The sequence below is a fragment of the Lynx canadensis genome, chromosome E2, assembly GCF_007474595.2.
Source record: "Lynx canadensis isolate LIC74 chromosome E2, mLynCan4.pri.v2, whole genome shotgun sequence".
NCBI classification, from domain to species: domain Eukaryota; kingdom Metazoa; phylum Chordata; class Mammalia; order Carnivora; family Felidae; genus Lynx; species Lynx canadensis.
The window spans coordinates 47,392,141-47,409,343 of NC_044317.1; the positions used below are offsets into that span (position 1 = coordinate 47,392,141).

Below are 17,203 nucleotides of genomic sequence, written 5' to 3' on the forward strand. Positions count from 1 at the left end.
AAAGAGAGCATGTGGGGGGCTCTCGGGGGTGGCTACTGTTTGGCCTCTTGATCTGAGTACTGGTTATAGGTGTGTTCACTTAGTGGAAAGTCATTGAACTGCACAGTAATGATCTGTACACTTCGCTGTATTTATATTTCAATAAAACTATTTACTTAACAAACACTGTGTGAGTGTATCCCCACTGGCCAGTGTGTATCCCCTGTCTGGGGACAGACAGATCTGAGGACTCTTGTTACCGGCAAGCAGCTTCATAGCTCTGAGCCTATTTCCTTCTCTGTAAAAGGGAACATAATGCCTGCTCAGATTCAACGAGTTGAGGCACCCAGGACTTCGGCACAGGGCCTGGCACAGGTCTGCAAGTCTCCCACGGGACTCAACTCCCGCACTGCTGCCTCATCTTCTCCAGCCCAGATGCCTGCGTCGTTTCTACCTGATTCGCTAAGGGTAATGCGGGCTTGGGGCTCCTCACCTCGCATGGGAGTAAAAAGAAACAAAGGCCAGACTTTGCGGAGGGTCGCAGTCTCCAAGCAGAATTCCCGAGGCTCATAGATAGTAACATTCCTCCAGCTCTCTCAAGGACTTCCTTTACCAAAGCTGTGTTACAATTCTGCTCGTTAGTGTCACTTTCCCTGATAGCTTTAAACACTCCCCAAGATCTATGTGCAATTAGATTCTGAGCATATGGCCCACTGATACACAACTGAAGGGCCTCAAGACTGATGTTTTACTAGAGGGTAGTAAATAGCCTTATCTTAGCAGCAGCTAGCGCCCTGAACGCTTTACTTCCAAATTCCTTACCGACTTACTCTATCCTTAGCACCACCATCCCGCCCCAAACTATAAAGTATTTAATCAGTCATTTCTCACAAACACAAGTGCAGCTCTTCCCGTACGGGTCCTGGCCCTGTGCTTTAAATAAAGCACCCTTCCCACTGAAAACGTCTCAAGAATTCTTTCTCCACCATTTGCTCCCAGCCCACATCACATCAACTCCCAGGGTGGATCCCAGTGAGGAATCACTCTGGGGGTCGGGGGGGGGGGTGTGGAATCCTCTGGCGCAGCTCACGTTGAGACACCTAAAGGAACCCCTCTGGGGAACGCCGCCCTAAACATCTCCAGCCCCTTCACTAATGAGATCGAGGAGACGGATTTGCGAGTTCCTTGATTGATAAAGCAATGAAGCAGCGCCGCCTACTGCCGAGAAAACCCCAGCACAGATGCCGCCCGAAATGGTGCCACCACGCGCTACTGCGCACGCGCACCGCTCCAAACCCCGGTCCCGAGAGCGCGCTGTGCAAGCCTTGGGGGCGGAGCTCAGGACGAAATCTTCCCTTCCCTCCCTCCTTTGCGGCCTATCCAGCCCGCTCTAGCGAAGTCTTAAACTACGTTTCCCAGAATCCACTGAGGTCCTAGTCTTCCGGTAGCGTCAGCGGAAGCGGTGACTAGATCTGGCTGGGCCGCACAGAGGCCGGCTTGGTCACTATGGAGGAGATAGGCATCTTGGTAGAGAAAGCTCAGGTCTGGTGGGGCCTGGCTCGCGGGGAGAGGGTGAGGCCGACCTGAGTGGGGTGCTCAGTGACTTCGGGAATTCCGGCCCGGGTCAGGGTGATTTGGGATTCTTCGGTGGAGAGCTCTGTGCTGCCCCGAGGCCTGGCTCGGTGACTTAATGATGTTAGGGGGCCAGTAAGGTGCAGAAAGCGCGGCTACAGGAATGAGTGACGTTAGAGGTTCCCTGGCACGGAATGATTTCGAGGACTAGCTAGGAGTGCTTAGTGACCGATGGCCTAGCGAAGCTGGGGCTGTGTCGGGGTGTGAGTGATAGATGGGACACGGCCGTGGGCCGAATGATGTCTGAAGTTGAGCTGGGAGCTAACCGATGTTCGGAGGCTAAGTAAAATCTGTGGTTTGGGGCCTTCCTAGGGAACTGGATGATAAAAGAATGTTTGAAAGCATGGTGACATTAACAACCTATATTGAGCTAGCCATGTGACCCTAGGAACCTGTTGAGGGGGGTTGAAGAGCATTGGGAGCTGGTAAGGAGTGGTTGTGACATTTAGGCTCTAGTTGGGAGTCTGGTGACATTGGGGGTATGTTACAAGTGGCACGTGTTAATAAAATATGTTTTTGGAGGGCTAGTTGACATAAGAGCCCTGTTAGGGGCTAGGTGACATTAGGAGCCTTTTTAGGGGGCTGAGAGGTTTGCAGGGTCTATTTAGAGGGGCTGAATGATGTCAGGAGCCGGTTAGGGGCTGAGTGGTTCATGGTGAAGTGGGGAGGATGCTCTGTATTCTTTCTTCCTCCAACTTGAGTTTTCTCCTTTGTTCTAGGATGAGATCCCAGCACTGTCTGTGTCTCGGCCCCAGACTGGCCTTTCCTTCCTGGGGCCGGAACCTGAGGACCTGGAGGACCTGTACAGCCGCTACAAGGTACATTCAATCCCAAGCCGGACCCTGCACAGGGTCCCAGCATCCCGTACTCTTCCTCCACCCCACAACCTTCCACTGCCACCTCACTTAGCAGGGCATGGAGCCAACCCTCCACCTTTCCCCTCTCCACTCACAGAAGCTGCAGCAAGAGTTGGAGTTCCTGGAGGTGCAGGAGGAATACATCAAGGATGAGCAGAAGAACCTGAAGAAGGAATTCCTCCATGCCCAGGAGGAGGTGAAGCGAATCCAAAGCATCCCACTGGTCATTGGGCAGTTTCTGGAGGCTGTGGATCAGAATACAGCCATTGTGGGCTCCACCACAGGTGCGTGGGTGGGTGGGCAGGGGGCCTCTCATTCACTCATCTGTTCATTCAACGTCTGTCAACTGTTTCCTGCCACGGACCAGGAATTGTGCTAGGGTCTTAGAAGAGCAAACGAGGCAAGAGAGTGTAATGGTGTTTTTCAGACTCTGATATGAAGGTAGACATATGTCTTACATTCTTTCTCTACACGTACGTATGCATATATTTTGTGTGTGTATGTACATACGTGTACAGTTGACTTTTGAACAACACAGGTTTGAACTGGATGGGTCTCCTAATACGTGGAGTTTTTGGGTAAATACAGTGTAGTACTATAAATGTACTTTCTTTTCCTAATGATTTGCTTAGTATTTTTTTTGCTAGTTTACTTTATTGTAAGAATACAGTATATAATATGTAAAACATACCAAACACGTGTTAATTGACTGCTTATGGTATTGGTAAGGCTTCTGGTCAACAGTGGGCTATTAGTAGTTAGCTTGTGGGGAGTCAAAAGTTATACATGGATTTTTCAGATGCACGGGGAGTCAGTGCCCTTAACCCCTGCATGGTTCAAGAGTCAACTGTTATACATATATACACTACATATATATACTACATATACACTGAATATACTTATGTATATATACTATATGTATATTATTTATGCGTATGTAATACATATATTATAGATATACTGGAAATTTCATCAAATGCTGTTTACCCTTACTATGTGCAGTATACTCTGATGTTTTCCATTCTGTTCTAGCCTGCTTTTGTTTCAAACTATGTTCTGGATATGACCCTCTCAGTTGATTTCATGACCGTTACCGGGTTGGGACCTGCCATTTGAAACCATGGGTGAAGTGGGAAGTGATTAGGCTCTGGTAGGACTCGGTATACAGTATCTGCTGTTATTAACATGGGCTTAGGCCCTGCCCTCATGATGGTTATTGTCTCTGTGTGTTACCCATCTTTTTCTGTTTCTGGCCTCTGCTCCTTTGGACTGAGCCATGTTCTCGTAACGGTGGGGAGAAGTGGCTGACTGGGCCTGGAATTGAACTGATGGGCTGGAGGTGAGGTGGTGAAGGGAGGGAGTCACCCAGGATGAGGCTTGTGTGTTTGACCTGTAGGACTTGGGGGACTGTAGGGCTATTCCTGAGATGTCAACATGGGCAGAGGAGTAGGTTTGGAGGGAGACTGTGCAGGCAGTCTAGGATGTTGCAGGGAGGGGTCCAGGAGGCTGCTAGACAGACAGGTCTGAAGGTCAGGAGAGAGACTGACACTGGGAAGGGGTGTGCATCAGCACCGTAGAAGGAGAATGTGGATGGGAGAGAGGAACCCGAGGCTGGGCGAGCCGGGAGGTCTGGTGCAGAAACCTAGAAGGGTGAATCAGGCAGGGTCCAAGGGGAGGAGAGGAGATGGTTGGAGACATTCTGGAGGCTGAATGGAAGATCATAGTGACTGATGGACAATGGAGAGAAGGGGAGAAAGATCTAGGATGAGGTTTGGGACTCTGGCCGGGGACCAAGGACTGTAGGCCTCCCTGAGACAGAGACCCAGGAAGAGCAGCACAATTTGGGAGAAGATCCTGAGAACACATTGGGACACAGTGAGTGACAGACACCCTAGGGTCATGCAGGGGGAGGCATTCCAGGAGGCCACTGGTCACCTCGGGCTGAAGCATGAGAGGGAGTCAGGGCTATAGAACGACAGGGAAGTTGTCATTGTGAACGTGGGGATGGACCGGAGGAGGCCAGTGGCCAGGAGGCCCAGGCAGGGTCTGAGTGAGAGATACCGGTGGCCTGGAGTGTACGACCATGAGGGGTGGGGAGACGGTTTTAAGGTTCTGGCACTTCTCATTTTCCCCTCTTCTGCCTGTCTCCCAAAGGCTCCAACTACTACGTGCGCATCCTGAGCACCATTGATCGGGAGCTGCTCAAGCCTAACGCCTCGGTGGCCCTGCACAAGCACAGCAATGCCCTGGTGGACGTGCTGCCTCCTGAGGCTGACAGCAGCATCATGATGCTCACCTCAGGTGTGGGGGAGGGGAGCCCAGGGCTGGGGGCGGGTCCTAAGGGATGCTGGGAGCCAGGCTGAGAGCCCCAGCTCTGCTCTCCCACCAGACCAGAAGCCAGATGTGATGTATGCAGACATCGGGGGCATGGACATCCAGAAGCAGGAGGTGCGGGAGGCTGTGGAGCTCCCACTTACACACTTCGAGCTGTATAAGCAGGTGTGGAGCTGGGAGGGGCAGGGAAGGGAGAGGCCCCACTGTATTGAGCTGGTGATGGGACTCCCTGGCTCGTCCTTCTTCGCCTCTGTGTTTCAGATCGGCATCGACCCTCCCCGAGGCGTCCTCATGTATGGCCCACCTGGCTGCGGGAAGACCATGCTGGCGAAGGCTGTGGCTCATCACACGACAGGTGAGCCTCTCAGCGCTTCTCCAGAGCCTTGACCTTCTGGGCTCTTCTGACCTTGCTCCCTGCTTTCTCATCTAACCCAGGAAGTGGCATGGTGATTAAGAACAGGGGCTGTGGGGTCAAAGCCCCTGTGTGCCTCTTACTGGCTGTGCCGTCCTGGGAGGTGACTTTATATCCTCATACCTCAGTTTCCTTATCTGTAGAAGACTCTTCACAGTGTTACTGAGAAATGAATGAAATAATGCAGTGTTTTTCCTACAGTGGGTTGTGACCCATGAGTAATCGTGACTTCAGATTCATGGGTGTAACCAGCATTTCAAAAAATGAAACAAAACATCAGAGTCCATCCCACATAGTAAGAGCTCAGATTCGTGAAACTTGTAGTACACACACACACACACACACACACACACACACACACGTGCTTGTGGTTGTTTATATACGTATTTCTTTTTTTTTTTTTTTCAATGTTTATTTTTAAGAGAGAGCATGTGAGCAAGCAGGGGAGGAGCAGAGAGAGGGAGACAGGGGATCTGAAGCAGGCTCTGTGCTGATAGCATGGAGTCCGATGCGGGGCTTGAACTCAAACTGAGATCATGGTCTGAGCCGAATTTGGATGCTTAACGTACTGAGCCACCCAGGCGCCCCCCACCCCCCATGTATTTTTTATTGTAGGTTCCAGACAAAAACGTCCTAAAGTCACTATATTACTGTTTGTAAAGCCTAAAGATAGGGCTCGGCACATCTTAAAATCTTACCATGTGTGAACCAGAGGCTGGTAGAAGGCCGTAGTTAAGCAGTGTTTTCTGGGCCAGGCTGACTGGGTTTGCAATCTGGCTCCCCTACAACTGCTTATGTAAGGTAGTTTATGTAACTGCTCAGTAAGTTAGCCTCTCTGTGACTCCCATTTCGTATTTGTCTGGGTTATTCAGAAGACTGAATCAATATAAAGCTTCTAGAACCATACCTGGCACGTAGAGAGTGGACAGTAAATGATAGCTATTGTCACGATCACTCCTTTGCTTAGCAGTTCATTGGACCTCTGCTCTCCCGGGCCTGGAGCATGGATACAGTGATGAATCAGACATGTCCCGTGTGTTGGAGAATCTCCCAGTATGGCTGAGGAAAAAGAAAAAGAAACACTTAGAACTCAGTCATTTGGTTAACGTTTATTGAGCGCCTGGTGCGTGCCACGCTGTGTTCTAGGTGCAGGAGATGTGGCAGCGAATGGAACAAAGCCTCCTTTCTTCATGGAGGTGATGCCTTAGTTGAGGGAAGTACTTGAACAGATACACAAGTGAATAGATTATATATCCCATGGTGCTGAATGCGTGCTGAGATTAAGCAGGACAAGGGGAGAGAGAGTAACAGGCTGCAGCTTTTTATGCCAGAGCTGGGGCTTGGTCAGGGAAGACTTTCTACGAGGTGACCTTTACACAAAGACCCGGAAGACCTGAGGGAGCGAATCACAGGAAGGTCCAGGGGAGGAACTGTATCAGGCTGAGGGACTATCTGGTGAGGCAGGAATAACAGGGAGGCCCCTGCAGCTGAAGCGAGTGAGGGAGGGGGCTCACAGTCGGAGGTGAGGTAGAATGGGAACAGTCTGCGGAGTAGCAAATACCCTGGAGAAGCAGGGAAGGTAGTGGGATTGCCCTAACGGGAGGGCGCGCCGGCCCTTGCTGCCCAGGCCTCTTAGGTAAGGGTTCCCAGAGGAAGCGAGGTGTAAGTGATTTGGCAGGCACACCGTTGGGAGAGGGCATCCAAGCACAGGGAATGGTATGTGCAAAGGCCTGGGACAGGAAAGCCCTTTTTAGCGTCATGAGTAGACCATGACCAAACTCCAGGAGGGCACGGGCCTTATATATTTGTGTGTTTCTGCATTTCCAGTGCCTGCCCAGTAACTGAACTGTGGTAGTTGCTCAGCGAATGTTTGTAGGAGGGCTGTGCTTGGCAGGTCTAGGAGGTGAGGCTGAGGAGATCAGAAAGGGTGTGAATATAGTTTTAGCACTACTCTCAGAGAGTTTACATGTACTGAGAGCGGGGTGGTTTTAGACAGAGTTTGATAGGAATATATGCACGCTACATCTATAATTAAAAAAAAATTTTTTGGGGGGCGCCTGGGTGGCTCAGTTGGTTGAGCAACCGACTTCGGCTCAGGTCATGATCTCACGGTTTGTGAGTTCGAGCCCCGCATCAGGCTCTGTGCTGACAGCTCAGAGCCTGGAGCCTGCTTCGGATTCTGTGTCTCCCTCTCCCCCACTCATGCTGTCTGTCTCTGTCTCAGAAATAAATAAACATTAAAAATAATTAAAAAAAATTTTTTTTTAATGTTTGTTTATTTCTGAGAGAGAGGAGATACAGAACATGAGCAGGGGAGGGGCAGAGAGAGAGGGAGACACAGAATCCAAAGCAGCCTCCAGGCTCTGAGCTGTCAGCACAGAAACTGATACAGGCTCGAACTCACAAACCGTGAGATCATGATCTGAGCCAAAGTCGGAAGCTTAACCAGCTGAGCCACTCAGGTGCCCCTAGCCAGTTTTTAAGTGTATAATTCAGTGGCATTGAGAGCATTCACTGTTGTGCAGCCTCCACCAGTATCCATTTCCAGAACTTGTTCATCATCCCGAACGGAAACTCTATACCCATGAATTAATAACGCCCTGTTTCTCCACACCCCCTTGCCCCTCGAGCCCCTGGTAACCTTTGTTCTTAGTGACTATGAATTTGGCTCTCGTAGGTTATCTCATGTAAGTAGATGGATCCTACATTTGTCTTCTTAAGACTTGCTTTTTCACTTAGCGTGTTGTCTTCAGGGCTCATCATGTTGGAGCAGGTATCAAAATATCATTCATTTTTAAGGCCAAATAATATTCCATTGTACGTATATAGTGTGTTTTATTTATCTGGCCATTTATTGAGGGACATTTCTTGAGATGTTTTACATTTTGTTGTACGAAGTCTTTTGAAACCTAAGACTTTTGAGTATGTCACGGTTACAGCGTGTCTCATTTTGGACCAGGCACATTTCAGTTCCCCAACAGCCGTGCGTGGCCAGCATTAGAGAAGTGGTGTGACCAGAACCGCCACTTGCACGACTTCTGGTTTATGACGTAAAACACCAGGCCTGCGTCACAGACTGCGGGTCTCCCTCCTGTGTGGTGGGCGGAAGGAGGGTTCTGAAGGTTGCTCCAGGCAACACAAAGCCACATGCAGTTATTAACAAATAAGTTAAACTCTAAGAAGTCAAAAAAGGAGAGGCCCAGAACAAACCCGTCTTTAGCCACATTGCCGCTTGATTATACCAGAATACGTGCCCAAGGTCCCTGGTTCTTTCATGATATTCAAAAGTGGGTCTTTTCCCATTCCATATGGAACTCCAAATGGAACTCTGAGCTCTTGGGGAGGCACTACGATGCCTTAATGTATGGACAACCTGTCTTTATTCTCTGATTTTTCCAACACTCTGGAAATCCAGATTTTTTTCTATCTTATATTCTGTGAATGTCTCTTGCTCTCCCCTATATGGCATATTGAAGCACAGATGCATTATTATTATTTAGAATGTCCTGATTTTTAAATGTTGGGGCAGAAAATGACACATCTGTGGTAGGATTCATGATACGGGCTGCTAGGTTGCTATGGGGTGCAAGCAGGTGGCTGGTCCTCCCAGTGGGATCTGAGACCCAGTCCCTGGGGCACGAGAGAGTAACCTGGCCACTTGTAGTGAATGTTCACAGGAACGGCTGTCTGCAGGGAATTCTCGGTTTCAGTAAGTGGCATGGGCCCTGTGGGAGGCCCTTCCTCATCTAACCCTCATCTTCCTGCCATCAGCTGCATTTATCCGGGTCGTGGGCTCCGAGTTTGTACAGAAATACCTGGGCGAGGGCCCCCGCATGGTCCGGGACGTCTTCCGCCTGGCCAAGGAGAACGCACCTGCCATCATCTTCATAGATGAGATTGACGCCATTGCCACCAAGAGATTTGATGCCCAGACGGGGGGTGAGTGATGCCTAATCAGGGCCTGGGATCTTGGGCAGCCTTTTACGGGGTGCCCTGGACTGACCAAGTGGCACACTCTCCAGCTGACAGGGAGGTTCAGAGAATCCTGCTGGAGCTGCTGAATCAAATGGACGGATTTGACCAGAACGTTAACGTCAAGGTTCGGGGTTCAGGATGGGCAAGGGGAGGTGTGGTGTGGGAATCCAGGAAGAGTGGTGGCTGGCATGTAAGGGGGCAGGTATCATGACAGGAAAGAGGGTGTAGTGGGGACAGAGGTCTCAGCTGGCCTGTCCCCAATGCCAGGTGATCATGGCCACGAACAGAGCAGACACTCTGGATCCTGCCCTGCTGCGGCCAGGACGCCTTGATCGTAAAATTGAATTTCCACTCCCTGACCGCCGCCAGAAGAGATTGATTTTCTCCACTATCACCAGCAAGATGAATCTCTCTGAGGAAGTTGACTTGGAAGACTGTATCCTGCTCTAGAAGTGAGGGGATGGTCCCGGCTGGGTTGGGGACCAGATCTTCATCTCCACCTCTGCCTTCTTGTACAGGTTGGGAGACCAAGGTCCAGGGAAGGGGGTGGTGACAAAGCTCAAGGGTGACTTCTGGCTCCAGGCATTCACCCCCTCGTGCAGGGAATGGTTGCCTTAACTCGCCTGTTGCAGATGTGGCCCGACCAGATAAGATTTCAGGAGCCGATATCAACTCCATCTGTCAGGAGGTGAGTGAGGGTTTCTCCCTGGATCCGGGCATGGAGTATGTGGGGACCCTTCCTCTTTGAGAATATTCTGCTGCAGTCCTTATGTACCTCAGTGCCTCCCCGGGGCTTGGGGCCCTGCCTCTTCTTCCACCATCACTAGGGTTGGGGAGTAGATTTCTAACTCTCATCCCTCAACAGAGTGGAATGTTGGCTGTCCGTGAGAACCGCTACATTGTTCTGGCTAAGGACTTCGAGAAAGCATACAAGACAGTCATCAAGAAGGATGAACAGGAGCATGAGTTTTATAAGTGACCCCTCCCCCGCCCCACCACAGGGGCCGGAGACTTCTCTCACCTCCCCAGCCTCTGTCCTAAAACCTAGTGTTCCTTTTTCTTTACCTGGGATTGGTTTACTCAGTAAATATACAAGATTGAATCTGTTTAATTTCTTCCTAAAAGTTTAACTCTTTCGGAGAAAACTGGGCCTGGAATAGGATGTTCTGTCCCCTCCTGCTCTCCTGACAGATGAGTGGGTGAGGTACATGTCCTGGGTTACAGTTTGGGAGAGAAGCAACGAATTCAAACCAAATGACTATAGAAATTTGGGGAAAGGGGAGGGGCACCTGGGTGGCTCAGTCAGTTAAGCGTCCAACTTCAGCTCAGGTCATGATCTCACAATTCATAGGTTCGAGCCCCACATCTGGCTCTGCTGACAGTTGGAGCCTGCTTCAGATTCTGCATTTCCCTCTCTCTCTCGCTGCCCCTCCCCCACTCACACTGGGTCTCTCTCAAAAATAAACAAACATTGAGGCACCTGGGTGGCTCAGTTGCTTGAGCATCCGACTTCAGCTCAGGTCATGATCTCACAGTTCGTGGGTTCAAGCCCTACATCAGGCTCTGTGCTGACAGCTCAGAGCCTGAAGCCTGATTTGGATTCTGTGTCTCCCTCTCTCTGCCCCTCCTTTGCTTGTGCTTTCTCAAAAATAAATAAACATTAAAAATTTTTAAATAAAAAATAAACATTTAAAAATATTGGGGGAAAGGGATAGAAACTGAACCTTAGACCACAGCCCTTGGCCACAAAATAAAGCCTCTGCACACCTGCCCACCTGCATTTCCTAGAGTAGGTAGATCATTTGAGTCTTTGATGATTCCTGCCTTCCTCACACTCGGAGTATCAAGAACAGGGAAACAGCCCTGCAGAGTCCCCAAGAGCAGGGATGACGGTTGATGGGAGGAGGTTGGATGGCTGGGTTTTGTGAGTATCTCTGGCCCTACTCCATACGGTCTTACTGGAGCACAAATGTGTTTGGTTGGACCAATTCCGTCTCTTGAGGTCTCTCTTTCAACACCTCTCCCTCTGGACAGCCCTCTCTGGTGCCCCAAGCTGGGAGGGAACCCTTCTGCACTCCACTGGCACCAGGCCCGTGCTCTGCTTGATCACAGTTCAAGTCCCAGAGCCTACACATGGTAGACGTTCACTTAGTATTTCTTGAACAAATACATGATGTCAGTATCTATTTGGAAGTGAGATAGGAAGAAGGAAAAGTGGTAGTCACAGGTCCTTGAAGAGACAGAGGGTGATTCCTCTGTAGACGACCACTGCAGGTTGAGTAGGGAAGTTAACTTCTCCTCCCCAGGACCTCACTAAAATAAGAGGTGATAAGAGAGTAGGATGTACATTCACAAGATCAGGAGGAGAGAGGATCTGGCAGCAACACGGTTTCAGAAAGAGGCAGATAGCTGCTCGTTAACGTAGCAGACGTGAAGCGGAGCCCAGAAACAGATCCCCGCTTCAGAAGTCAGGTGCCACGTTCTGAAGGTGAGGGCTGGAAACAGGGACTACCTGAAAGGCTATAGAAATCCAAACTCATATACCAAGTGCACCTAGACCCTGGAGCTGTAAATGAATGAGCTGTTTTTCCAGGCCCCGTGACCCTCCTGCAGCCTGGCTGGAGGTTTATTCCAGGAAAGGCTGGACTGCGGGTCCCCAGACTGGCAGGCCTGGAGCTCGGATGAGAGGGGGGCTGCTGTGTGGAAGACAGGATTCAGGGAGAGCCCCGGGCAGGCAGCTGAAGGATTTCTGCTGAGGAAACCGGGCAGCATGGGAGAAAAGAGAGAATGGGTTAAGACACCATAAGTTCTCATCTTTCATGCTCGGTAGCAGCTAATACCTAAAACTAATGATTTTACAAAAGCATAGAATTTAGAAATATGGAAGTAAATTTCAAAAGACAAGAGGATGGGAAGTGGCTGACTCCTGGAAGTAGGGAAATACGGGGTGAGGGTGCCATGGGCACGCTTTATACACACTTTATACGATATTTAACCTTTTAAATTAGGTACTTAAAAACCGACAGGGGGGGCCTGGGTGGCTCAGTCAGTTGAGCGTCCAACTTTGGCTCAGGTCATGATCTCCCGGCTCAAGAGTTTGAGCCCTGCATCAGGCTCTCTGTTGTCAGCACAGAGCCTGATTTGCATCCTCTGCCTTCCTCTCTCTCTGCCTCTCCCCCGCTGGCACACCTGCACACTCTCAAAAAAAATTAAAACACTGAAATTTAAAAAAACCAAGGGGAAAAAAATGGGGATTGTATAAGGCAGGAGATAACTTGGAAGCAAGAAGGTAAGGGAGGGAAATCGCAGAAGTGATAGAATGCACCCAAAACATCAGTGATAAAGGGCAAAGAAATTGGAAACAACAAAGCCAAGTGCCCCAGAAATGACAGCAAAGAAAATAACGGGGCAGGGCCGGGGGGGTGCGGTGGAGGGGATACTGCCACAATCTGAACGGAGTACCCTTCTTGGGAGTCACAATTACGGGTTCCTGCTTCCATCCCATCGGGTGGTGGTGCGACTCAAAGCATCTGCCTTAAGTTCTGTCACTCGTGGTCCTCATCAGTTAAATGGGCATAACACCCAAGACCGAGGGACGGTGAGAGGAGCATGTGAAATCATGCACATCATGTGGACAGCATAAAGCGCTAGCAGGGCGAGACAGAAAACCCAAAGCCTTCATGAAAGCTTCTCCTCTTGCCAGATAGTCTCTCCCTGAGTCCATGTGACAGACTGTGCCCTCAACAGGCCTGCAGTCTGGCGGTTTGTCTTATTTTGCTGCTGTTGAGAACTGTTCGCTCAACACCCCAACACTGGCATTCTGGCAGGAGTGACCGAGGTTTCAGGGATGACGCAGATTCAGTCCCTGTGGTCAAAGACCTGGCAGTGCAGAAGGGAGGCCCATTAGGTAAATCCCAAAGTTATATATATATTTTAACCTTTACTCGGTTTTCGAGAGACAGAGAGAGGCAGAGCATGAGTGGGGAGGGGCAGAGAGAGAGGGAGACACAGAATCCGAAGCAGCCTCCAGGCTCTGAGTGCTCAGCACAGAGCCCGATGTGGGGCTCGAACTCACGAACCGCGAGATCCTGACCTGAGCTGAAGTCAGACGCCCAACTGACTGAGCCACCCAGGTGCCCCCCACCCCCAGGTTATATTTTAATAAAGGGGTCTACTTTTTCTGCTTTGAGGAAAGTTGGCATTTCCTTGTGGCTTTTGAAAAATTAGGAATCTGGAAGATGATCAGGATAGGTTTGCTAATGTTCTCATTTTTACATTTCCCTGACCGCCCATCCAACTTCAAGTTCCTGGAGTATCTTTGAGAAGATGTGGAGATCCCAGAAAGTGAAGACCATGTTTCTTCTTCATCCATATGATGCTTTTACAGGGCCTTTCTCCATTTCCTTTAGGTGAAATGACCCCAAATGACTAGTGAAGAGTGACCTTGGTTACCCCCATTCCTCGAGGGTCCGAGGCCTGCCGACCACAGTTCTGCATTTCAAAATTACTTTCTGCATTTTGAAAGGGAGCATAAACCAAGACCACTGAGAGTAAAAGCCGCCACAATAATGCCATGATTAACTGCATTTATTGCCTGTGCTGTCCAGCCAGAGACCCCTAGGAACACACCCGTAGTCGAAAAATCTGGGTTTAGCACTCGTTATGAGGGAGAACACACACCATGGGGAACTGTACAGCGTCTTAGAAAGAGGGTGACAGAAAAGACACACCTTGGGGAGGGCTTCAGGAAGCGGGGCTTCACTCTGGATTTGAGGCTATCTGGATACAAGAGGAATTTTATTAGGATGGGACATTAGCTGCAGTGAAGGCAGACCAGGGTGAGGCTGAAGCTGTACTGGGTGAGAAGTAGCGGCCACTCCCATTAGCTGGGAGAGGGGGTATTTGGTCTGTTTTGTGACCTGGTTTGTCTGTGCTTAGACAAAATGATGAAGTGGCCTTGCTCCATCTCTCGTTATGGTCTCAGAGTGACCTTGATGTTGGTGTTCTAGGAGATTGCTTATGTGCAACAGGAGAATAATGTGGCCTAACTGTGAGCGCCGGGACAGCTTTATGCCACCGATGCCTACCTGTAATTGTCAGACGGTTCCTGGACACCAGCAGCTGCTTTTTCCATGCTCAGTTACATGCTACTGGGTCAAGAGGGGAAAAGGCTGGTTTGCTGACCAGCCTGGGTGTTCTTCCATCTTAGAAGTGGAGTTTTTTGTTTTTTATTTTTTAAGCAGAGGGGGAGGGGGAGGGGGAGGGGGAGGGGGAGGGGGAGGGGGAGGGGTTGTGGCCGAGGGAGAGAGAGAATTTTAAGCAGGACTGTGCTCACTGTGGAGCCCAACACGGGGCTCGATCCCATGACCCTGCCATCATGACCTGAGCTGAAATCAAGAGTCAGATGCTTGAGCCACCTAGGCACCCTAGAGTGTTTAAAGCAAGTGTTTTCCTGCACATATATCTTTTCTCTGTTCCACTTTGCAAAGACTGGGAGAAGAAAAAAATGTCACTACATGTAAATAGTTTTGTTTGTTTTTAATTGTAAAAAAATAACACAGGAGCGCCTGGGTGGCTCAGTGGGTTGAGTGTCCAACTTCACCTCAGGTCATGATCTACAGTTCATGGGTTTGAGCCCCACATCGGGCTCTGTGCTGACAGCTCAGAGCCTGGTGCCTGCTTCGGATTCTGTGTCTTCCTCTCTCTCTGCCCCTCCCCTGCTCATGCTCTGTCTCTGTTTCTCAAGAATATACATTTTTTAAAAGTTAAAAAAAAAAACACAAAATGTACCCACAATATAAACAATATAAATACAGAACGTAACAACTTCTAAATAGAACACGTGTGTAAACATTGTCCAGATTCGGGGCGGGGGGGGGTGGTGTTTCCACTGAAAAAGAAATTCCCACACCCACAGGCGGTGATGGCGGATTCTGTGTGCGCGTCCCCTGCAGTTACTGCAAAGGCGCATGCGCTCTGGCTGAATACAGCAACACTTTGGACACCTGTCCATCATTTCCAACCTGTCTACAGGTCACGAGGATTCCTTGGTAACGTTTCCTTTGGGTGCTCCCCAGGGTTGGTAAACATATCTCAGATGAGATGACCAGGCAGTTACTGCTAAGGAGTTACACATGGCTCTCGATTGTCACAGAGTACCAATGCAGCAGCGTGACACATGTCACCACAGTGTGCACAAACCAGAAGCCACGTGCTGATGGCATGGATCACAGCGTGGCCAACCCAGATTACTGGCCGCCACAGAGCAAGAGGAGGAGGATGAAGAAGCCAGAAGGTGGTGCTCAACATCCTGATGGACCGCATCATTTTTCTGAGTCACGCTCACAAATCATCCCTAAACATTACTTGGATATTTTGCCTTATCTTTAGGATCTTAAGATGTATATACTGTCTAATGTGATAGGACAGGAGGCCCAAGCAGAGTCGCTCGGCATGCCAACTCCTACTCGAGCAGTGACATATCAGGCCAGGCAGACGCTGGGACTCAGAGCGCTTGCAAGGAACAGCAGAGTGGAACAGCCCCAGAAGTGAGCCTGGCCACCGGAGCCTGCTTCTATGTTTTCTACCTACCCATATAGAAAACTGTTAAGTTCATACTATTACGTCTAGTTAACCTAACGTCACAAGGTCCCTTCTCATTTTCTCCCTTTCTATACCTGTTACTCCCTGCTGTGATGGGGAGAGAAACTCGGCTCCAGTGCCTCTTAATGTGTTTACTCGCTTGACAGGCCCCCTGTGTGTAACAAACTCCCATCACTGCTCCAGCCCCCTCCCTCCTGCAGATGCTTTCCTCACCCAACTTGGATTGGGTTCTGACACTCAGCACCTCCTACCTGGCCTGCACGAGTGTGCCTAACTCTCCTATTTGGGCCCTGACACCCAAAGCCAGGCAGTACTCGTATCCAGATGCCCTCTTCACCCTGCTTGGGCTTTGAAATCTCATACCCATAGTCCTCCTGTGTGGACCCCACCTTACCCTGATCAGGTTGACACCCCATGCTGGTCCATTCCACCAACTGAACTGCCCCCAAGTAAGTTCTGTCACCCTGCACCAGGCCACCCCCTGTGTGAACACCCTCTTCACCCTGCTCGGGCTATAGATATAAGGTTGTGAAAATAAACTTAAAAATCTAAAAAAAGTAGGGGTACCAGGGTAGCTCAGTCAGTTAAGCATCCGACTTCGGCTCAGGTCATGATCTCGTAGTTTGTGAGTTCAAGACCCACGTCAGGCTGTGTGCTGACAGCCCAGAGCCTGGAGCCTGCTTCAGATTCTGTGTCTCCCTCTCTCTCTGCCCCTCCCCCGCTCGTGATCTGCCTCTCTTTCAAAAATAAATAAACATTTTAAAAAATCTTTAAAAAAAAGTATAATCTTGAAGAGCTACTTTATTTGATAAACTGTGCCATAATAATTATCCTTAGCTGGTTTATCAAATAAAACCTTAAAAGGTATAAACACCTAGCAGGTATCAAATAGAGAGGCTCACTGGCACTTTCCTCAGAGGCATAAGAAACTTCTGGTTAGGTAGAACAACCTTTTCTAAATAGGAGTTGGAGTGTCTCTGTGACCTATGTTCCACTAGCACAATTTCTATTCTGCAGAAACAAACATACACATCACATATATGTACAGGTGCAAAGAAAAGTTTTGCTAAAATATACCTCCCCAAAATATGATGCTGGGGCTATTTTAATTTTCTTCTTTGTAATTCCCTCATGCATATAACTGATTAACTGCAAAAAGTGAGTATTAATTCCACAATCTTAAGTATATAATAGATCTATATCCAATTAAAAAGAATTTTTAAGTCTTAGAAGCAAACAGGTTTGACATATGTGGGAATAGAAATCAGTGGGACCGTTATAAAGAGCCTACCAGTTCTTGAACATTCTTCAATATGAGATCTTTATATTGCCAAGATTCTTCTTTAAGTGGACATAAATCAGGTGAAAAGCATCTGCAGACTAAATAATAAAATTTGGTCAAAGCTGACAA

The 17,203-nt window shown here is 49.3% G+C and overlaps 1 protein-coding gene across 1 annotated transcript; it reads left to right on the forward strand.

The window, feature by feature from the left end:
- The first annotated feature begins 1,415 nt into the window (after nt 1-1,415).
- PSMC4 (proteasome 26S subunit, ATPase 4) lies at nt 1,416-10,300 on the forward strand. The gene is made up of 11 exons (XM_030298969.2): nt 1,416-1,521; nt 2,331-2,429; nt 2,566-2,752; nt 4,623-4,769; nt 4,858-4,967; nt 5,064-5,157; nt 8,986-9,153; nt 9,237-9,313; nt 9,457-9,625; nt 9,822-9,877; nt 10,055-10,300. The coding sequence occupies exons 1-11, from the start codon at nt 1,486-1,488 to the stop codon at nt 10,166-10,168; spliced, it is 1,257 nt and encodes a 418-aa protein (XP_030154829.1). The 5' UTR covers nt 1,416-1,485; the 3' UTR covers nt 10,169-10,300.
- The last annotated feature ends 6,903 nt before the right edge of the window (nt 10,301-17,203 follow it).